This window comes from Crinia signifera, chromosome 2 (assembly GCF_055691185.1).
Source record: "Crinia signifera chromosome 2, ASM5569118v1, whole genome shotgun sequence".
Classification (NCBI taxonomy): Eukaryota; Metazoa; Chordata; class Amphibia; order Anura; family Myobatrachidae; genus Crinia; species Crinia signifera.
This window is the reverse complement of record NC_139218.1, coordinates 312,476,966-312,500,319: the sequence shown is the minus strand read 5'-3', so window position 1 is coordinate 312,500,319 and position 23,354 is coordinate 312,476,966. Positions and strand designations below refer to the sequence as shown.

General features: G+C 43.8%; 1 protein-coding gene across 2 annotated transcripts; it reads left to right on the top strand.

The window, feature by feature from the left end:
* The first annotated feature begins 1,025 nt into the window (after positions 1 to 1,025).
* Positions 1,026 to 23,050, top strand: LOC146059091 (uncharacterized). Of its 2 annotated transcripts, XM_083171215.1 has the most exons (6): positions 1,026 to 1,142; positions 1,235 to 1,300; positions 16,234 to 16,423; positions 17,599 to 17,787; positions 22,308 to 22,431; positions 22,579 to 23,050. In XM_083171215.1, exons 3-6 carry the CDS (start codon positions 16,264 to 16,266, stop codon positions 22,658 to 22,660), a joined length of 555 nt encoding a protein of 184 aa, XP_083027341.1. In that variant the 5' UTR covers positions 1,026 to 1,142; positions 1,235 to 1,300; positions 16,234 to 16,263; the 3' UTR covers positions 22,661 to 23,050. The 2 variants fall into 2 exon arrangements, with proteins under 2 accessions (XP_083027341.1, XP_083027342.1); XM_083171216.1 differs by lacking the exons at positions 1,026 to 1,142; positions 1,235 to 1,300 and having other exon boundaries at positions 15,396 to 16,423.
* The last annotated feature ends 304 nt before the right edge of the window (positions 23,051 to 23,354 follow it).

The following is a 23,354-nucleotide window of genomic DNA, read 5'->3' as shown; positions in this document are numbered from 1 at the left end:
ATAACGTGAATTTTGACTCAATCTGTGTGTAATAGTGTGAATTTTTGCTCAATTTGTGTGAATTTTGTCTCATTCCATGTGGCATAATGTGTAAGAAGCAAGTACAGTATAAGGGGTTACTATTGTGTTGCATAATTTGTATAAGGGGTATATGGTGTGGTAAACTTAGGTGACCACATACAAGGTGCTGACATACTGTCTACCAAGTTTCGGTTTTCAGTATTTTTTTATGACTGGAGTGCTGCCTCACCCCGCAAGTATTTTAGGACATCGGCGTTCTGCGGGTGCACCTTTGGAGTGCACCCGCCAATATGTCTCCCTGCATTTTTATTATGCCAGCCCCCTGCATTTTCCAGGTATATATAATTAGTTGAAAGTATTTACACAAATAGAGACACACCCATGAGCAGACCACCCAAACAGAACACTGGTCACGCCTCCCACATTATTAGGTGCTGGCCGCAACCCCTATTATTGCGCATAATAGGCCCTTGATCATTTTCAGCTCCAGGCCCATTTAGACCTTAATCTAGCTCTGATGTTGAGTCTACTGTCAGCACAGCATATGCTGTAGGTGTGTGCTGCTGCTGAGTTTAGAGTTTTCTTTCACCCTCCTCTAAACATTTTGGGGCGTGGCCTAAGTGTGGGAGGTTGCCACACCTCCCACACTTAGGCCACACCCCAAAATTTTACCAAGGCCCGGCATTTCTCTCGGCTGCCCTGCATACAACATAAATGCAAGATACCTCAAGATATCTCACTGAACTATAAAAATATTCCGAAATATGGAATCATCCGTTATCTAAAATGTTTCTGGTCCAGAGCATTTTGATAAGGGATACTCAACATGTATTTTGATAGTTTTTAGTTCTGCAATCATCCTAAAGGCATTATGTTAGTTAAAAGATGTGTGTTATATGAGTAGTGGTTGGGGGGGGGGGGTTAACATTTAAACACATTTTGTTTTTTGCAATATGTTTAAATGTATTATAAATCATCTAACAAATATTTTCCATTTTAGAAAAGCATTTTCTCGACGGAAAGATAGAGATAACATTCCCAGACCAGACGATGAAGAATCTGTACCCCGATGGGAAGAAAGAGAGCATCTTCCCGGATGGGACCATAATAACGACTCATCTGTAAGTTACTATATCTTTGTATATTCTACATTATGATGAATGTAATTTTAGGCTTTATTACATACTGTAAGTGTTTCTTTGTCTTCCTTTAGCGATGGGACCAAAGTAATACAGTTTGACAATGGGCAGCGAGAACTGCACACAGCGCAGTTTAAGAGGTGAGAATACCCCAATGGAACAGTGAAAACTGTGTATACTAATGGCCAACAGGAAACCAAATATGCATCTGGAAGGGTTAGGGTTAAAGACAAGGATGGAAATGTCATCATGGACACTAAAATGTGATCCCTTATGTTTAAGATGGGCCTGAAGTTAATCTATTTATATCATTATTTTAAATGTTGCTCCCAGCATGTACATAGGTTTTGTAAATACAGAACGTGGATTGATGTACATGTATAGTATATATCAACTGTTCATATTTTATAATAGACATTTATGTAAAATACTTAATGATATATTAATAAAAACAAGACCATGTGTACACAAGTTGTCCAATTTAAAATAAAATGAAACATTTGGAATTTGTTTGGAAATAGAGGTAATGTGACATCCTTCACCCCAAATGCATTTACATAATCACTTTTAAATATTTGAATATTTCAGCATCCGCCATCAGGGTTTGCAAAAACACGCTATAGCGCGTATTTTACCCTAAACCGGTCCCCGGGGACAGGCTGTGCTGAACCTGTGAGCCGCTGCAAGCCAATCACTGCAGCGGCCGCCGGGACCCAATCATTGAACAGTAGCCGCCCGGCAGTCAATCACTATAGGTTTTACAGGTTGCGTTGCTGCCGCTGCGCACCCTGGGGTAGGTGCATGTTTTCTACATCTCCTTCCACATCTTGTAGCGTCCGCGGTAACCAGGCAGCGTCAGTAGCTACCAGCCGGCGCCGGACACCATGGCGAGGTCTCACCGGGACTCCATGCTGGCTGCGGCGTGTGTCCAGACCCCCGTGCACCCCCACACGAGGGGCCCGGTCACCCTGTACGAAAGGCAGGAGGCAGAGCAATAGCAGTTCATCAGCAGCAGCAGGGCGCCCCCAGGAGAGGTGAGAGCCAGGTGTGCTCAGCATTGCCCGCAGTGTGTATTGGCTGATATTGCCCTAAATGCAGCCCCCCGCCATGTAAGTCCAGTAACAGCCTCTCTCAGCAGAGTAGGTGAGCAGGCTGTCAGGGTGGCGGGGGACTGGATGTGGCTAAAACAACTCAGAGCAGCATGTCAGCTATTCCAGTCACATCCAGTCCCCCGCCGCGCTGATAGCCCGCTCACCTACTCTGCTGAGCAGCATGTCGGCTTTTCCAGCCCTTGGGCAACGGACCCCCCTCCGTGGCAACAAGCAAAAAATGCCCCACTCCACTGTGGCAACGAACCTAAAGTGCCCCCCCCTCCCCGCCTCATGGCAACCAGCATAAAACGCCCCCTCCCCTGTGGCAACCAACATAAAATGCCCCCCCAGCATGTAACCCCTGCAAGGAGCATATAACCCCTAGCAACAAGCATGTAGGTAAGCAATTGTCAGTGACAGATACTGAAAATTACACCTACTGGACATGATTGGAGAAGTGGTACTTTGCAATTGTCAGTAACATATACTGTATACTGAGAATTACACCGATTTTACATGATCACAGAAGTAGTACTTCTATTGTAAGCGACATTTGCTGAGAATTACACCCATTGCCCATTATTAAAGAAGTAGTACTGTGCAATTGTAAAGGTGGCCATACACACGCAGATTTATCTTTAGATCTGGTTGGTTGAAACAAAAACATGGTTATGGATGAGAGCAAATGACAGTTGACCATTTGCTTAGAAATGCTGGAAAACTGTCACTCATCCATAACCATGTTTTTGTTCCAACCAGCCAGATCTGAAGATAAATCTTACTAGTGTATGGGCACCTTAAGCGACATATGCTGAGAATTACACCCATTGCACTTAATTACAGAAGTTACACTGTGCAATTGTCGATGATAGATACTAAGGGCAGGACCTTTCTTACAAAAATTAGTTAACTTCCCCCAGTTGTATAATTATAGTAAGAGAATAATATTATTATTTATTAAATAATGATTAATGGACAATGTTATCTTTTATGCTAATGGGGCAATAAAAGTCTTTATGATGGGAGCAACATTTAATATTTTATTATGTGACCGTCATTTATATATTGGTAATATAATAATGATTGCCCACATTAGTAATCTATAAAAATTGCCTCGAAAATCTAATAAAGTATTGCTACCTTTGATTATATATTTATTTTTTCCCCCAATATATGAATTAAATAATATTGCCCCCATGGCATAACTAATAATGTTTGTTGTTTCCTTAGCAGCATATAATTGCGCACAAAAAAGGGGGTGGGGTCACAGCTCATAGGGGTGGGTTCAATGCTCATGGGGTAGTCATGGGTCTACGCCCTCATAGTAAATGTATTGTACCTACTTTTGTGCTGCTTTTACCAATTGTAAAACCGCTACAAATACAGAATCCCAATGTTTTATCAGTATAAAGATGCAGCTGGATGACGGTGTTATGTTATAGTTAGAAGACACTGAGATATATATACTGTAATACCCACTAACACTAACTGACTGCATAGCGGCCATCTTGTCCCATGACATCATTATGACATCACAAATGCTCTGGCAGAGGACATTCTAACGGCATCAGGAGAGGAAGCTGATTTTATCTCTTGTGCTTCAGCTCTAACTTTTTGGAGGTTACCTATTACTACAGGTGATATTATGGGCTGCATGTGCAGTAAACTGTGCATCCCTGCACCCAGCAGGAAGGTAAGTGTGCCGTTATATTTATGGATTGTACTTTGCCCATACAGAGATTTATCATAGGCCGCAATAGGGGGAGCTCAGCTGATATTGGGAGTTTCTGGGCAGATATGGTGGTGATTTGTCCAGTTCTGTAGCCTAAATATGGGGGGATAGGTATATTGTATTGTTATTCTCACTGTTCACACATTTCCACTTTAACTTAATTTTTTTTTTTTTCATGTATTGAACATCCATGTAACAAAAAGGGTAACGCTGCTCTTCAACTCTATGGGGGGGGGGGGGGGGGGGGGGGATTCAAGTGGTTTTAATGCCGATGACCAATTTATGGTTCATTATTGTTATGTAGCATTAGGGGTACACGGGTAGGTGATGCTCCTGTATGTAGTATTAGGGGTACATGGGTAGGTGGTGCTCCCTGTATGTAGCATTAGGGGTACATGGTAGGGGGATGCACCTTCTCCTTTGCACTGTATAGGTGACCCAGGGTCCTGCTCATGTGGGTCTTCTAGTAACAATCATATAGGGACACATAGTGGTATGGGGGTACAGTGCATACGGGTGTCTCAGTAACATGGGCACAGACTCAATGGGGATTTATTACGCTCCCCCAGGTCCTCCCAAGCACAGGGCCTGAGATGTAATACTTACACCATTATGTACATCTCCTATACCCTCCCCGGCACAATGCCTAGGCAGCAGTGTCTCATAATGTGGGCATGTTGTGTAGTAATACTCACATTTCACCATAAGCCTCACATTATCAGTACTGAAGTGTCTCCCTGCAGTGTGCGCTTTTCTCCTGCTAGTAGCTGCCTCCTGCCAGACTATAACTGCCACTAACTGCCCGTGCCTCCTGGTGACCAGTGTTGCCAGATCATCATTTTAATAAGAGCATATATTAATTACACAGGTCCCAGGTGTCAGAGATCATGCCAACAGTCATTATGTCCGATGAGTAGACAAGTTTAGCCCCAGAACCTGTGTTAAAAATATATTGATTGCTCATTGGATGTAATGACAGTTGGTATGAACCACGGGACCTGTGTAATTAATTTGTGCACTTATCAAAGGGATGATCTGGCACCCCTGCTGGTGACCCTCATACCAGGGGAAACGCAGGATGTAAGATGGGGGTTTCTCCCAACATGACCCATTCCAGGAGGGACACAATGCTCTGCTCCTGGGCTTCCCTCTGATATTATAATTGCTGCCACCTGTGTTGAACTAGTTACTTGTTAAGGTGATAGCAATCCTAAAATAAGTAGGCATGGCCAACAACCATCGATGATTCATAGTCATTGATGGTTTCTGGCTGATGTTGAATAAAACTTTTTTGCCATCAATGGGGGAGAATCAGATGTTTGCCTTCATCGATGGTGCAACATAACACCTGTGATGCCCTGCCCCTGGAACTGATTGGCCCATGAGCCAGTCTGCCACATAAAAGGGATGACCATCGGTTGGTGAAGCCACAATTACACTCTGTAGATGGCTACCATCGATGACTACATGCAATATCACCATCGATGGCAACCACACCGATGGTCATCCCTAATTAAGAGAGAAGTCTTAGAAATGAGCATTTTGTCCATTCTGGAGTAAGTCAAGTTGGAAGGGATGTAATATTATATATATGTGGATGTTTCGGTGCTGCGAGCTGGCACTCTAGTCGATAAGGCAGACACCAGTTAAAGTTAAAGTTCTCCAGACAGACTAGCTCGTGGGCCAATCAGATCCAGGGACAGGGCATGACACGTGTTATGTTGCACCATCGATGAAGGCAAACATCTGATTCCCCCCCCCCCAATTGATGGAAGTATATATATATATATATATATATATATATATCGAAAACTTTACTGAAGTGCAGCGGCCAACGCCGTTTCGGAATTACTCCGTCCTCAGGGCCAACACAAGTGATAAGTGACAAAACAAAAATATTTATAACTTACAGAGTCAGATGTTCCCGCGTGCGGCGTTCTCCTCCGATCGGCCCACACCGATGACCACTCCTGACGTCATCAGGAAGCGTCCTGCCGGCTAGTACTGGCAGCGGAAGATGCCCATACACTGAAACAATATACATACAGTCAAATTTATATTCTGATATTGGTGCTATGATATAAACATTGTGCATATGATAACCATCGTGCTATTGAATAAATAATGTGCTTAAATAGAACCAAATAAAAAAATTGTTTAAAAACAAGTTCATTGCGTAGTCATATACCTATACAAACAATGGAGGGTGTTATGTTGTATATCCACCACAAGATGTCACTAAAGTAAATCAATAAGAAATTACCTGTCAACCCTATTAGATTAAATATAATGAAGTGACTTGTCTGTATAGGGTGCACGTGCTTAGATTATTAAAAAATGTTTATTTAATTAACCCTAGAATGTTGGTAGATTTAATGGGGTGATAGGTATGTAATTGAATTGAAAAAATACTAGATAGTGGGCCACCACATATAACTGTTAGGCTAACCCCTATTCATCAAAGTTTTAGATTCTATGTCTACCACCTCAATATTGTGTCCACAAACCGAACCATTCAGTACTTTTCTGTGTTCATAGAAAACAGCCCAAGCTTAAACATTCATTAAGCCCTCCTGGGGAGATGGTGCCCAATCTATGGATCCATTTATTTTCAAGTTGCAAGAGACGCTTGCCCCTATCTCCTCCTCTAGGGCTCTCCTTAACATGGTCAATGAGTTGGAATCGTAAGCATGACATGTTATGGCGGGCTTGTACAAAATGTCGGGCCACTGTTTGTTCACTGTGGCCCTTCTCCAACGCAGAGCGAATAGCTGCTCTATGATTGGCCATGCGTTCCTTTATAGTGCAGATGGTTTTGCCTATATAACTAAGCCCACATGGGCATGTTATCATGTATATGACAAAACGAGTAGAACAAGATAAGATGTGCTTAATAGGAATACATTTTCCTGAATGGGGATGCTTGAAGGATGTACCCGTGATCATATACCCACAGGTAGTGCATCCTGTGCACTTATAGCACCCATTAGGTCTGGAAAGAAAGTGTGAGGGAGGACTGGGTTTACTGGGTGATTTGGACGCCCCAATATGATTGCCAATGGTTGATCCTCTTACATACGCTGTTTGTAATTTAGTATCCTTTAAACTAGGTAATGTGGGATCTGAGGCTATAATGGGCCAGTATCTTTTAGTCTGTTTGACAATCTGTGGGCTAGATTCAGTATAATGTGTAACCCAAGTGAAGGTGTTATTCTGTACGGGCTTATCCACCTTATTAGGGTCCTTCCCCAGAAGCTTATCCCTAGGAATGGTTTTGGCTTTCCGCATGGTGTTAGTCAAAAGGTCATAAGGATACCCCCGCTGTAGAAATTTGTCAAACATCTGTTCCAACTGTGCATCTCTCACCATGATGTCATTGTTGATGCGACAGACCCGCAAAAACTGCGAGTAAGGTAAGCTCCTGATAGTAGCTCTTGGGTGGAAGCTTCTATAATGTAGAAGCATGTTCCTATCTGTGTCTTTCGTGTAAAGTTGAGTTTTGAGTTTAGTACCATCTTTGATGATCCTGACATCCAAGAAATCCAATTGATGTTTATCAATGGTGTAAGTAAATTTGGCCGGGCAGGAGGAGGCATTGTGGTGTGCCAACAACTCCTCCAAGATCTCCCTCTGCCCCGTCCAAAACAAAATCAAATCATCAATATATCTAAAATAAAATAATGCAAATTTCTTGAACATCTCATTATTCAAAAAACACTCAGTTTCGACTTTAAACATGAAAGAATTAGCATAAACAGGCGCGGCTGGAGAACCCATTGCACATCCCGATGTTTGTATAAAGGTCTTGTTGTCAAATAAGAAAATGTTGTGGGTAAGGGTAAACTCCACTAGTTTAAGTAAAAAGTTGGGATCTGGACCAGTATACAAGGGGTTCTGTGCTATGAGTTCTCCAACCGCACGTAATCCAAGTTCATGGGGGATACACGTGTAAAGGCTGGATACATCTATGCCAACCAACCACGTGTGTTCTGGAATTTCCCCCAGGGCCTCTAGTTTAAGTAATAAAGACGTGGTGTCCTTTAAATAAGTGGAAGTTCCTTGGACACTCTGTTGTAAGTGGGCATCAACATATCGGGCAACTGGCTCACATAAAGAACCCCTGGCCGATATAATGGGCCTACCGGGTGGGTTAGAGGGATTCTTGTGTAATTTGGGTAGAATGTAAAAATATGGAATGAGCGTGTCAGATTTTAGCAGGCATTTTTTAATATCCTGTGGGACCACATTGGATTGTATGCCCTCCTCCAGAATGTTTTCTAGCTCCATGTAATGGGATGCAAGAGGGTTTGTGTCCAATTTACTGTAAGTCCCAGGGTCTGAGAGCAGGCGTTCACATTCCTGTGTATAGTCCTTTTTATTCATGACCACGATGGCACCCCCCTTGTCTGCTTTGGATATGATGATAGAGTCTTTTTCTTTCAGACTTTTGAGGGCCGCTTGTTCACGTCGATCCAAATTGGGGCCTGGTCTGTCATAGGTATCTTTTCCCGCATTGTCCAAAAGTCTTGAGAAAGTTCTTAGAGAAGCACTGTTACTGAGAGGATCAAAAGTACTTTTGGGTTTTAAACTCTCCAAAATGGGATCCTTCTGGTTAATCTTGTCTGGTTGTGTGGGGTTTTTATCGAAATACTCCCTTAACCTGAGTTTACGGTTGATCTTGAAGTGGTCAATCTTCCAATCAAAGTTGTCATGTCTTGTATTGGGAACAAAATTGAGGCCTTTATTGAGTATGTTCAGTTCATCCGGGGTGAGGGTAATATCTGAAAGATTAAATACTACCTCCTGTATCCCCCTCTTTGCTGTCGTCTTCCTTTGTCTTTCTTTTTGACCACCTCTGCGTGTTCGCTTCGTATGGTGCTCGCGTCCCTTGCTCGGGTGCCAACCGCTAAAGGGATTTGCACTCTTTGTCTTGGTGGTCTTTGGGATGACGATTGCTCAACCTCACTAGTCGATGTGCTTGATTCATTGCCTGAAAATTGTACTTGTGGTCTACGCTGTCGGCGTGTCGATTGTGGTCCTGGCTTAATTGGTGCCGCTCCTTGTAGCCATCGATATACCCGATGGTGGGCATAATCATCTTTTACTTTGGCCAGTTTCGTTTTTTTAAACTTAATGAGCTCATCTTTATAATGTTGAATTTGCTCCGACAGCTTCTTAATGCGATCCTGATTGGCATCAGATTTAAGTATAGCGGTATGATCAGTCTCAAATTGTACAATCTTTTCTCTTACACCTTGTAATTCTCGATTGGATTCTTCCACCACTAATACCATTAGATCCATCGAGCATTTGTTTAAAATGCTTATCCATTTAGCACAAAAGGTGGGATTGTATCTCCCTATGGTTGGGGTGTTGGATACTCTAAACCCCCTGGGAATGAGTTTGGATCTGTGGTATTCAGAAAGCGTGACACAATGTAACAGAAAGTCCACTTCTCGTTTTTTCAATTTTAGCAGGTCACCAAACGCATCCTCATCTGTCTGTTCTGTGGTATCAAATATAGGTTCAGTATGGAGAATATTGCTGATTTCACTGTCAGAGAAACTGAACAACTCTCTGTTATCACATGATAAGAATTGTGACATTTGTTCTAAGGTAGCCGCATCCATTCTTCCACTAATAAATGAGTAGATTCGTGTGGTAACAAGTGCTCCAGTGTCAAGGATATTGACGCTCCAGAGTATTGATGGTCGGCAGTTAATCAACACCAAAGAGTTGACACGCGCAGTCGGCTGTTACTGCAATGATGGCAGAAACCAGTTATCCCAACTCATAGCACAGAACCCCTTGTATACTGGTCCAGATCCCAACTTTTTACTTAAACTAGTGGAGTTTACCCTTACCCACAACATTTTCTTATTTGACAACAAGACCTTTATACAAACATCGGGATGTGCAATGGGTTCTCCAGCCGCGCCTGTTTATGCTAATTCTTTCATGTTTAAAGTCGAAACTGAGTGTTTTTTGAATAATGAGATGTTCAAGAAATTTGCATTATTTTATTTTAGATATATTGATGATTTGATTTTGTTTTGGACGGGGCAGAGGGAGATCTTGGAGGAGTTGTTGGCACACCACAATGCCTCCTCCTGCCCGGCCAAATTTACTTACACCATTGATAAACATCAATTGGATTTCTTGGATGTCAGGATCATCAAAGATGGTACTAAACTCAAAACTCAACTTTACACGAAAGACACAGATAGGAACATGCTTCTACATTATAGAAGCTTCCACCCAAGAGCTACTATCAGGAGCTTACCTTACTCGCAGTTTTTGCGGGTCTGTCGCATCAACAATGACATCATGGTGAGAGATGCACAGTTGGAACAGATGTTTGACAAATTTCTACAGCGGGGGTATCCTTATGACCTTTTGACTAACACCATGCGGAAAGCCAAAACCATTCCTAGGGATAAGCTTCTGGGGAAGGACCCTAATAAGGTGGATAAGCCCGTACAGAATAACACCTTCACTTGGGTTACACATTATACTGAATCTAGCCCACAGATTGTCAAACAGACTAAAAGATACTGGCCCATTATAGCCTCAGATCCCACATTACCTAGTTTAAAGGATACTAAATTACAAACAGCGTATGTAAGAGGATCAACCATTGGCAATCATATTGGGGCGTCCAAATCACCCAGTAAACCCAGTCCTCCCTCACACTTTCTTTCCAGACCTAATGGGTGCTATAAGTGCACAGGATGCACTACCTGTGGGTATATGATCACGGGTACATCCTTCAAGCATCCCCATTCAGGAAAAGTTATTCCTATTAAGCACATCTTATCTTGTTCTACTCGTTTTGTCATATACATGATAACATGCCCATGTGGGCTTAGTTATATAGGCAAAACCATCTGCACTATAAAGGAACGCATGGCCAATCATAGAGCAGCTATTCGCTCTGCGTTGGAGAAGGGCCACAGTGAACAAACAGTGGCCCGACATTTTGTACAAGCCCGCCATAACATGTCATGCTTACGATTCCAACTCATTGACCATGTTAAGGAGAGCCCTAGAGGAGGAGATAGGGGCAAGCGTCTCTTGCAACTTGAAAATAAATGGATCCATAGATTGGGCACCATCTCCCCAGGAGGGCTTAATGAATGTTTAAGCTTGGGCTGTTTTCTATGAACACAGAAAAGTACTGAATGGTTCGGTTTGTGGACACAATATTGAGGTGGTAGACATAGAATCTAAAACTTTGATGAATAGGGGTTAGCCTAACAGTTATATGTGGTGGCCCACTATCTAGTATTTTTTCAATTCAATTACATACCTATCACCCCATTAAATCTACCAACATTCTAGGGTTAATTAAATAAACATTTTTTAATAATCTAAGCACGTGCACCCTATACAGACAAGTCACTTCATTATATTTAATCTAATAGGGTTGACAGGTAATTTCTTATTGATTTACTTTAGTGACATCTTGTGGTGGATATACAACATAACACCCTCCATTGTTTGTATAGGTATATGACTACGCAATGAACTTGTTTTTAAACAATTTTTTTATTTGGTTCTATTTAAGCACATTATTTATTCAATAGCACGATGGTTATCATATGCACAATGTTTATATCATAGCACCAATATCAGAATATAAATTTGACTGTATGTATATTGTTTCAGTGTATGGGCATCTTCCGCTGCCAGTACTAGCCGGCAGGACGCTTCCTGATGACGTCAGGAGTGGTCATCGGTGTGGGCCGATCGGAGGAGAACGCCGCACGCGGGAACATCTGACTCTGTAAGTTATAAATATTTTTGTTTTGTCACTTATCACTTGTGTTGGCCCTGAGGACGGAGTAATTCCGAAACGGCGTTGGCCGCTGCACTTCAGTAAAGTTTTCTATTGATGAAGCCCCGGAGTGACGCCTATTCATTTCAACTGAACCAGATACATTGGCATAGCCAATCGAGGAAGGCACCCGGGCACCTACCATCTGCACACTGGGAGTGCCGGACCCCATATACAGTACTTATATATATATATATATATATCCCAAATAAATGGCGTCCCTCAACAGTCTGTTTTTCTCAGTCAACAGAGTTTATTCAGGCAGCATGGCAGAGGGTGCAGGGCATCTACGTTTCGGTCCTCCTCCAGGACCTTTGTCAAGATTACATGTGGATGGCATTGCCTCTCTATTTATAGTAGACATGACTCAGAAGTACTGGCTGCATTGTGATTACTGTGTCTCAAGTTAAGAGCCTATACACAGCAGTAAATAATGTATCAGTATTGCCAGTCATATGAAGTATATATATATATATTATATATATATATATATATATATATATATATATAATTTGTGAACATTTGTATTGTGAGACATATGGTTAGAATTGTATGAAAGATGGCCTGTATTGCAACTTGAGTTATAGGTGAAATGTGTTAAATAGAGAGCATATGATTTGGAAGGGGGTGTGCATTGTTTTGTTTAATTAAAAAGCGGTTACAGAGTAATGCTGTGTACACACTTGTACAATCTGCATGAGATCTAGATGAGATTTTGACTATGTATACAATTTAGACTATGTATACAATTTAGACTATCTGCATACATTTTAGACTATATAGTGCAGATCTGCACTATATAGTCTATGCAGCCAAGACTTTCTGCATGAGATCCAGAGGAGATTTTGACTATATAGTCAAAATCTCATCTGGATCTCATGCAGATTGTACAAGTGTGTACACACCATTAGATGTACATTGATAGTGTGGAGGGTACAGTGACTTTTGTGGGTGTGTGGGGGGGGGGGGGGGGAGGTGCGCGTGCATGTTGTTTAGGTGTGTGTGTGTGCAATAGTATAGTAGGGTGTTTTTGAGTCAGCGGCTCCCCACTGGCGGAGGTCACGACACAGGAAAACAGGAGGCTGGGTAGTGATAGTGGTGTGTGGGCATAAGGGGGAGTAAAGAGGAGGGTGGGGGACACTGTGCAGCTTCTGCCAGTGGGTGAGGGTCCAGCGTGGCAGCACAGGAGTACAGGACGGTGGCCCTGAGTCAGCGTCTCCTCCTACTGGATGGGAGTTAGGGTGCATGAGAGCAGGAGGCTGGGCTATGAGTCATAATAGGGGTATGTGGGCAACACAGCATCAGCGACTCCCCAGTGGTGGAAGTTACGGTTCAGGAGAGCAGGAAGCTGGGTAGTGATAGGGATGTGTGGGTATGAGGGGGACCAAAGAGGAGGGTGGGGGACACTGTGCAGCTTCTGCCAGTGGGTGAGGGTCCAGCGTGGCAGCACAGGAGTACAGGACGGTGGCCCTGAGTCAGCGTCTCCTCCTACTGGGTGAGAGTTAGAGTGCATGAGAGCAGGAGGCTGGGCTATGAGGTGTGATAGGGGTATGTAGGCAACACAGCGTCAGTGACTCCCCAGTGGTGGAAGTTACGGTTCAGGAGAGCAGGAAGCTGGGTAGTGATAGGGGTGTGTGGGTATGAGGGGGACTAAAGAGGAGGGTGGGGGACACTGTGCAGCTTCTGCCAGTGGGTGAGAGTCTAGCGTGCCAGCGCAGGAGTACAGGACGGTGGCCCTGATTCAGCGTCTCCTCCTATTGGGTGGGAGTTAGGGTGCATGAGAGCAGGAGGCTGGGCTATGAGGCATGATAGGGGAATGTGGACAACACAAGGTGAGCGGGTCCCCACTGGCAGAAGTTACGGGGCATGAGAACAGGAGGCATTGCAGTGATAGGGGTGTGTGGGTATGAGGGGGACTAAAGCTTTTGTGCTGGTGCAGAGGAGGGTGGGGGACACTGTACAGCTCCAGCCAGTGGGTGAGCATCCAGCGTGGCAGCGCAGGAGTACAGGACGGTGCCCCTGAGTCAGTGTGTTCTCCCACTGTGAGGCCGTAAGGGTGCATGAGAGCAGGATGCTGGGCGGTAAAGCATGATAGGGGAATGTGGGCAACACAGGGTGAGCGGGTCCCCACTGGCGGAAGTTACGGGGCATGAGAACAGGAGGCAGAGCAGTGATAGGGGTGTGTGGGCATGAGGGGTAGTAAAGGTTTTTGGCTGTTGCAGAGTAGGGATGGCCATTGGTGCAGACACCATCGATGGTTGGCATTGATGATGATTTTGCACCATGCCATCGGTAATAGTAAAATATTACTTGGATAACCATCGATTGTTGTAGCTATCGATGGTCATCCATTATATCTGACTGAATAGGGCGTGGGTCAATCAGAACTCGGTGGCGGGACTTCCGGGTATGGGGGGTGGAGCTATGCTCTGTGTCCCGGCTCCTTAAAAAAATTTGAAACTTGATCGGTTCTCCTTTGCCATTGATGTAGGGAAACCATCTGGTCCTCCCACATCGATGGCAAAAGTATTCAACATCGGCCATAAACCATCGATGATTTGAAATCATTGATGGTTGATGGGCATCCCTAGAACTTGAGGAGGGTGGAGGACAGTATGCAGCTCCCTGCAGTGGGTGAGCGTCTCCTCCCACTGGGAGGGAGTGAAGGTGCATGAGAGCAGGAGTCTGTATAATAGTGGTATGTGGGCAAGACATTGATAAAAGTTGTGGTGCTGGTGCAGAGGACCATGGGGACACTTCTGGCAGTGGGGGAATCTGCAGCGTGGCAGCCAGGGCCAGATTTCCCACCTAGGGGTGGCACCTGCTTGTGGCGGTACAGGATGAGCGGGGGAGGTGATGTCAAGGGGGTAGTGGTGTGTATAACATTGGTCTTTTCCCTAGGGGGGGTGGGTTTGTGTAGAATGCTGGGTGGGAACGTTATACACAGAGGGGATGAGTGACAGATTTGGCTAAATATATAAGAGATAGATATTTTGGTGCTGCGAGCTGGCACTCTAGTTTATAAGGCAGATACCTGAGTGCTCTTGATGAAAATGTACAAATGGCAGGTGGGGTCTGGATGAGGTCCACAACACGGCACTCCAAGGGTTTTGCAGAAGGAGAACTTTAATACCAAAGTATTAAAGTTCTCCAGACAGACTAGCTCGTTGGCCAATCAGTTCCAGGGACAGGACATAACAGGAATTATATTGCACCATCGATGAAGGCAAACATCTGATTCTCCCCCATTGATGGCAATATATATATATATATATATATATATATATATATATATATATATATATATATATATATATGTATATACATACAATCCAATGATTCGGCACTCCTGTGGTGTATAGATGTAGGTGTCTGGGTGCCTTCCTAAGTCACACCAAATACATACGAAAGAGCGATGGCGGCACACCCAGGGCACTACAAGCCCTGGGAGTGCCGCTATCGCTCTTTCGTATATATATATATATATATATATATATATATATATATATATATATATATATATATATATATATATATATATATATATATATATACACACACACATCCACAGTATACCGGCACTCACCAAAATAAAACCACAGAAGGTGCCATCCCTCAAAGTAATGTACACAATCCAGCGGTGGGAGGCACAGAAGAAATCACTAAAAGTACATGTGGCCAATAAGAAGTGTGTATTGAAGTGCCAAGCACTTTTGAGGTTACCCCTGTCCTCAGTGCTCAATAACATGGGAGAGAAACGTTTCTCTACCGTGTAATTGTGCCCTGAGGACGGGCACAATAACACGCTCACTGTTACTGTAGATCAGGTGAGGATGAGGTCAGGCCCAGACAGTTTGCATTGTTAGGCTCCACCCCTTCATAGCATAGCAAAAATTTATGGGATTCTTTTGAATTATGTCATATTATACCCTCCCCCTCACCATAGACCCGCTACTCATGAAATGATGCTGTGAGGGGCGGGGCTTTGCTTGTCTGAGTGCAGATATTCAAAAGAAAAACTGGGGGGTTTGAAGTTACTGGGTACCCCCCTTTGTGTGATAGTGCATACCCCCTGGTGCCCAGGGACATGGTCACTTTGTACTCTCCAGTGAGTGTTACACTAACAATGGTTATATGTTACTGACAGTATAAGAAATTTTGTGAAAATACAGCAAACCAAAAAAAAAAACTTAGCGCATCTAATCTCCATCATTATCCATTGCTATAATCTTATTATAACTGCTGACATTGGCACTAATAGTTATAGCAATAACTTATAAGCCACAATGGTGACGCTTCAGCTGATTCCACTGCCATGATCTGTGCTATTGCTTCTATGGTAAAAAGTGACTAAACTGTTATGTAGAGTTATGTAGTCACAGCTCATGGTGTCTCTTCCTCTGCTCCTTATAGACAGGCAAGTCCGCCAAAGTGAGGAGGATCATGGTCCAGCCCATTAGTGCTGTGAAGCCCTCCACCAGCCGTTGCTCCACTCCTCTACATGTGGTGGGCAAACTTCTGGAGCAGGAGGACATGGTCCAGCCCATTACTGTGAAGGTGGGCACACCTCTGGCGCAGGAGGACATCTACCTGCCCAGTGAGGGTAAGCTTCCTCAGGTGTTATGTATGGGCTGGATGTAAGCTTCCCCAGGTGTTATGTACAGGCTGGATGTAAGCTTCCCCATGTGTTATGTACAGGCTGGATGTAATCTTCATCATGTGTTATGTACGGGCTGGATGTAAGTTTCCCCAGGTGTTATGTACGGGCTGGATGTAAGCTTCCCCAGGTGTTATGTACGGGCTGGATTTAAGTTTCCCCAGGTGTTATGTACGGGCTGGATGTAAGCTTCCCCAGGTGTTATGTACGGGCTGGATGTAAGCTTCCCCAAGTGTTATGTACAGGCTGGATGTAAGTTTCCCCAGGTGTTATGTACGGGCTGGATGTAAGTTTCCCCAGGTGTTATGTACGGGCTGGATGTAAGCTTCCCCAGGTGTTATGTACGGGCTGGATGTAAGCCTCCCCAGGTGTTATGTACGGGCTGGATGTAAGCCTCCCCAGGTGTTATGTACGGGCTGGATGTAAACCTCCCCAGGTGTTATGTACAGGCTTGATGTAAGTTTCCCCAGGTGTTATGTACAGGCTGGATGTAAGCTTCCCCAGGTGTTATGTACGGTCTGGATGTAAGCTTCCCCAGGTGTTATCTACGGGCTGGATGTACGTTTCCCCAGGTGTTATGTACGGGCTGAATGTAAGTTTCCCCAGGTGTTATGTACGGGCTGGATGTAAGCTTCCCCAGGTGTTATCTACGGGCTGGATGTAAGTTTCCCCAGGTGTTATGTACGGGCTGGATGTAAGCTTCCCCAGGTGTTATGTACATGCTGGATGTAAGCTTCCCCAGGTATTATGTATGGGCTGGATGTAAGCTTCCCCAGGTATTATGTATGGGCTGGATGTAAGCTTTCCCAGGTATTATGTATGGGCTGGATGTAAGCTTTCCCAGGTGTTATGTACGGGCTGGATGTAAGCTTTCCCAGGTGTTATGTACGGGCTGGATGTAAGCTTCCCCAGGTACGGGCTGGATGTAAGTTTCCCCAGGTGTTATGTACGGGCTGGATGTAAGCTTCCCCAGGTGTTCTGTACGGGCCGGATGTAAGTTTCCCCAGGTGTTATGTATGGGCGGGATGTAAGCTTTCCCAGGTGTTAAGTACGGGCTGGATGTGAGATTTCCCAGGAAGTTGCCTATAACAAGCAATCTGATTCTATCTATCACTTTCTAGAAATGTGTACTGATTCCTCAGACAGCAGCAGCTGTGCTTCTGAATCCAGCAGCAGTGACTCTGACTCCAGCAGCAGCTACACCACAGGGCACCTCACAGAAGCATCACCTCCACCACCAGATGCTGCAGTAGTAGCAGCGGTGAATGCAGTTATATCGGAGAGAGTCGCCTTTTTCCTGTTCGGTGCAGGTAAGCTTCCGCAGGTGTCATGTACGGGCCGGATGTAAGATTCCCCGGGTGTCATGTACGGGCAGGATGCAAGATTCCCCAGGTGTTATGTACGGGCTGGGTGTAAGATTCCCCAGGTGTTATGTACGGGCCGGATGTAAGATTCCCCAGGTGTTATGTACGGGCTGGATGTAAGTTTCCCCAGGTGTTATGTACGGGCCGGATGCAAGATTCCCCAGGTGTTATGTATGGGATGGATGCAAGTTTCCCCAGGTGTTATGTACGGGTCGGATGCAAGTTTCCCCAGGTGTTATGTACGGGCCGGATGCAAGATTCCTCAGGTGTTATGTACGGGCTGGATGTAAGCTTCCCCAGGTGTTATGTACGGGCCGGATGCAAGATTCCCCAGGTGTTATGTACGGGCTGGATGTAAGATTCCCCAGGTGTTATGTACGGGCTGGATGTAAGATTCCCCAGGTGTTATGTACGTGCCGGATGCAAGATTCCCCAGGTGTTATGTACGGGCTGGATGTAAGGTTCCCCATGTGTTATGCAACAGAAGCCACTCGATTTTAGTGGTGAATTAGTTTGAGAAATAACAGAATTATTATATATAAAAGAAAAAAGTTTTTTTTTAAAGAATATAAATGAATTTATAATTCAGCTGCAGTCCTCCTGTGTGTACCAGTGCAGGTACCCTACAACTGTCTATCACCTGAAGCAATGAAGGTGCAGGTCACAAACAGATACAATTGAAAACATAAAAAAAATGGAGTCTCTGCGCTATTATTTTGTTCAAAAATGCACCATAGATGAAGTCACTTCACACACACAGTTTCATTAATTTTAGTTGGTAATTTTATGTATATTTAATTTCTTAAAAAAGAACATATATAAAGACAATACAATTTTATAGGCGGCCACCTACAACTTCACAATATAGTACAACCAAACAGCAAATAAATATTCCTGTTATTTATAAAATAATCATGCAATAAAAAATGATGCAGTAAAACGATTTTGAGCCTTGAAATATATAAAGATACTCAGTCCATTTGTCTATGGAATGGAAACACTTAGTTCTTTTGCAAGAATGTTTTCGTGTGCAGGGCGCTAATAGCCCTTGCCTCCAGATACATTCCCTTTAGTTGAAATATAATGCGGGACCTACAACGTCTGTGGTAAGTTTGTGAGAAATATTTAGTAACTGGTAGTAGCGCACCTGCGCACACTGTGCGCTTTGGTACCAGCCGATATGGAGTGTCCCTCCGGTGAGCGGGTTGTGGGGGGGACACCGTGGAGATGTTAGAGCTGGCGTGTCACTTACCCACGTGGTTGGTTCGGGCGGCTAGCGCTGCTCTCACCTGCACTGTCGTTTCTCCCTAGTCTCACCGGAGTTCTCCTAGAGGCTTTCAGGTGCGTGGTGACATCAGATCTGTTCCGCTCTCTCCCCAGATGTAGTGGTGCCAATGTAGATTATGCTTGGGAGGCTTGTAGATCCGGAATTAATGGTGTCTGGGCAAATAATTCCAAAAAGGCTTTTAGCTGGGTAGACCGCTAACGCGTTTCGCCCTATCAGAGGGCTTTTTCAAAGAGTCCCTATGTTTTATGCATAGGCTGCTTGTTTCTGATCACTTGTATAATTGTAGTGTTGCTTTGTTCAGGCACATGCACAGGTGTTGCTAACATTACTGTTATGTTCCGTCAGTGTGACAGGCTGGTAACTAGTATATATGTACTAAGCTGGGATTTCTGTGACAGGCAGGTAACTAGTATACAGTATGTAATAGGCTGGGATTTCTGTGACAGGCAGGTAACTAGTATATATGTAATAGGCTGGGATTTCTGTGACAGGCAGGTAACTAGTATATATGTAATAAGCTGGGAGTTCTGTGACAGGCTGGTAACTAGTATATATGTAATAAGCTGGGAGTACTGTGACAGGCAGGTAACTAGTATATATGTAATAGGCTGGGAGTTCTGTGACAGGCTGGTAACTAGTATGTATGTACTAAGCTGGGATTTATGTGACAGGCTGGTAACTAGTATGTATGTACTAAGCTGGGATTTCTGTGACAGGCAGGTAACTAGTATATATGTAATAGGCTGGGATTTCTGTGACAGGTTGGTAACTAGTATATATGTACTAAGCTGGAAGTTCTGTGAAAGGCAGGTAACTAGTATATATGTACTAAGCTGGGATTTCTGTGACAGGCCGGTAACTAGTATATATGTAATAAGCTGGGAGTTCTGTGACAGGCAGGTAACTAGTATATATGTAATAGGCTGGGAGTTATGTGACAGGCAGGTAACTAGTATATATGTAATACGCTGGGAGTTCTGTGACAGGCAGGTAACTAGTATTTATGGAATAGGCTGGGAGTTCTGTGACAGGCAGGTAACTAGTATATATGTAATAAGCTGGGAGTTCTGTGACAGGCAGGTAACTAGTATATATGTACTAAGCTGGGATTTCTGTGACAGGCAGGTAACTAGTATATATGTACTAAGCTGGAAGTTCTGTGAAAGGCAGGTAACTAGTATATATGTACTAAGCTGCGAGTTCTGTGAAAGGCAGGTAACTAGTATATATGTAATAGGCTGGGAGTTCTGTGACAGGCAGGTAACTAGTATGTATGTAATAAGCTGGGAGTTCTGTGACAGGCAGGTAACTAGTACATATGCAATACGCTGGGAGTTCTGTGACAGGCAGGTAACTAGTATATATGTACTAAGCTGGAAGTTCTGTGAAAGGCAGGTAACTAGTATATATGTACTAAGCTGGAAGTTCTGTGAAAGGCAGGTAACTAGTATATATGTAATAGGCTGGGAGTTCTGTGACAGGCAGGTAACTAGTATGTATGTAATAAGCTGGGAGTTCTGTGACAGGCAGGTAACTAGTACATATGCAATACACTGGGAGTTCTGTGACAGACCGGTAACTAGTATTCATGTAATAGGCTGTGAGATCCATACCTCCCAACTGTCCCGTGGTTTTTGGTGATGTTCCCGTGTCCCTCCCGTGGCCGGCAGTGTCCCGCTGCAAGGGGGGGCAGTTGGGAGTCTCCCCCAATCTGACAGAATAGACGCTGTGCGCATGCACACAGCGGCTAGTCGTGACCGAAAATGGGGCACGGCCTAATTAGCATATGTCACACCCGTTTGCATATGCCACATCCCCTTTTGAGGTGAGTGTCCTATTCTGACATTCATAAGGTTGGGAGGTATGGAGATCTGTGACAGGCAGGTAACTAGTATATTTGTAATAAGCTGGGAGTTCTGTGACAGGCTGGTAACTAGTATGTATGTACTAAGCTGGGATTTCTGTGCCAGGCTGGTAACTAGTATATATGTAATATGCTGGGAGTTCTGTGACAGGCTCTTAACTAGTATACAGTATATATGTAATAAGCTGGGAGTTCTATGACAGGCTGGTAACTAGTATATATGTAATAGGCTGCGAGTTCTGCGACAGGCTGGTAACAAGTATACAGTATATGTAATAAGATGGTAGTTCTGTGACAGGCTGGTAACTAGTATATATGTAATAAGCTGGGAGTTCTGTGACAGGCAGATAACTAGTATATATGTAATAAGCTGCGAGTTCTGTGACAGGCAGGTAACTAGTATATATGTAATAAGCTGCGAGTTCTGTGACAGGCTGGTAACAAGTATACAGTATATGTAATAAGATGGTAGTTCTGTGACAGGCAGGTAACTAGTATATATGTAATAGGCTGGGAGTTCTGTGACAGGCAGGTAACTAGTATATATGTAATAGGCTGGGAGTTCTGTGACAGGCAGGTAACTAGTACATATGCAATACGCTGGGAGTTCTGTGACAGGCAGGTAACTAGTATATATGTACTAAGCTGGAAGTTCTGTGAAAGGCAGGTAACTAGTATATATGTACTAAGCTGGAAGTTCTGTGAAAGGCAGGTAACTAGTATATATGTAATAGGCTGGGAGTTCTGTGACAGGCAGGTAACTAGTATGTATGTAATAAGCTGGGAGTTATGTGACAGGCAGGTAACTAGTATATATGTAATAAGCTGGGAGTTCTGTGACAGGCTGGTAACTAGTATATATGTAATAGGCTGCGAGTTCTGTGACAGGCTGGTAACAAGTATACAGTAAATGTAATAAGATGGTAGTTCTGTGACAGGCAGGTAACAATAACAAGTATACAGTATATGTAATAAGATGGTAGTTCTGTGACAGGCAGGTAACTAGTATATATGTAATAAGCTGGGAGTTATGTGACAGGCAGGTAACTAGTATATATGTAATAAGCTGGGAGTTCTGTGACAGGCTGGTAACTAGTATATATGTAATAGGCTGCGAGTTCTGTGACAGGCTGGTAACAAGTATACAGTAAATGTAATAAGATGGTAGTTCTGTGACAGGCAGGTAACTAGTATATATGTAATAGGCTGGGAGTTCTGTGACAGGCAGGTAACTAGTATATATGTACATTTACTACAATGAAAAGAGGTGATGTTGCCCATAGCAACCAATTGGATTCTGGCTTTCATTTTCAGATGATACGACGTCTCTGGATTCCTCTGTTAGCGGCAGCAGTGGCTGTTCAGAGCTCTTGGACCTGGTGGAAACCCCATCAGATAACAACAGAGGCTCTTGTGCGAGCAGAGACTCCTCCCCCTGGTAGGTACAGATAAATGTAGTCCGTAAGGGCCATTAACATGGTGCAGGCGCTGGTAGCAGCAGGGCAGGGAATAATGACATGACTTGTACATGGGAAACATTTGTGTCTTCACAATAACAGTCACTGATCAAGGTTTTTATTTATAGGAATGACATCTACTACAAGCCTGTCTCTGTGGGCTTCCTGTGCCAGGATGAGGAGGATGGAATGCCCAAGGTGGATATATAAGACCAGAACCTGGACATCAGACTCACTGAGTCATTTCCATCTTGTGCTGCATGTTCCAGAATTTGGGAACTTGCAGCTTTAAAGTTTATATTGATTGTTATATGCATACAACTTGAATCATTGAAGTTTATGCAACTTTTATAATTAATGTTAAAAAGCATGTCCTGTTGACATGTCCTGTTGTCCTGTTGACATGTCCTGCTGTCCTGTTGACAGCTTATCCCCCTACCCAAGCCTGTCCCGTTGACGGGTAACCCCCTACCCCCAATCTCTGTCTTCACAACTCCCTCTCTCCATATCCAGCAAGTTTGAAACATATCATTTTGCTTACACTTTCTGAGGAGTCATTTGGTCCGTTGAGCGGCCTATTATGTGTAAATATACACTCTCATACAGATTAATGTATACAGTATATGTATCTATCTGCTGTTTCAACAATAAAAAGTAAGACAAATCAATCAGTGTCTGTGTTATTTTCCACTTACTATTGAGCGTGTTTCCCATTGTACTACTGTATTAGTCTGACCCTTACTCGTGTTAGTCTGACCCTTACTCGTATTAGTCTGACCCTTACTCGTATTAGTCTGACCCTTACTCGTGTTAGTCTGACCCTTACTCGTATTAGTCTGACCCTTACTCGTATTAGTCTGACCCTTACTCGTGTTAGTCTGACCCTTACTCGTGTTAGTCTGAC

What these genes read in the sequence shown, in the direction of transcription:
- LOC146059091 (XM_083171215.1), top strand. Translation starts at nt 16,264, where the DNA reads ATGGTCCAGCCCATTAGTGCTGTGAAGCCCTCCACCAGCCGTTGCTCC. An exon ending in CATCTACCTGCCCAGTGAGG is followed by an intron (nt 16,424 to 17,598) that starts GTAAGCTTCCTC and finishes ATCACTTTCTAG; the next exon opens with AAATGTGTACTGATTCCTCA. An exon ending in CTTTTTCCTGTTCGGTGCAG is followed by an intron (nt 17,788 to 22,307) that starts GTAAGCTTCCGC and finishes TTTCATTTTCAG; the next exon opens with ATGATACGACGTCTCTGGAT.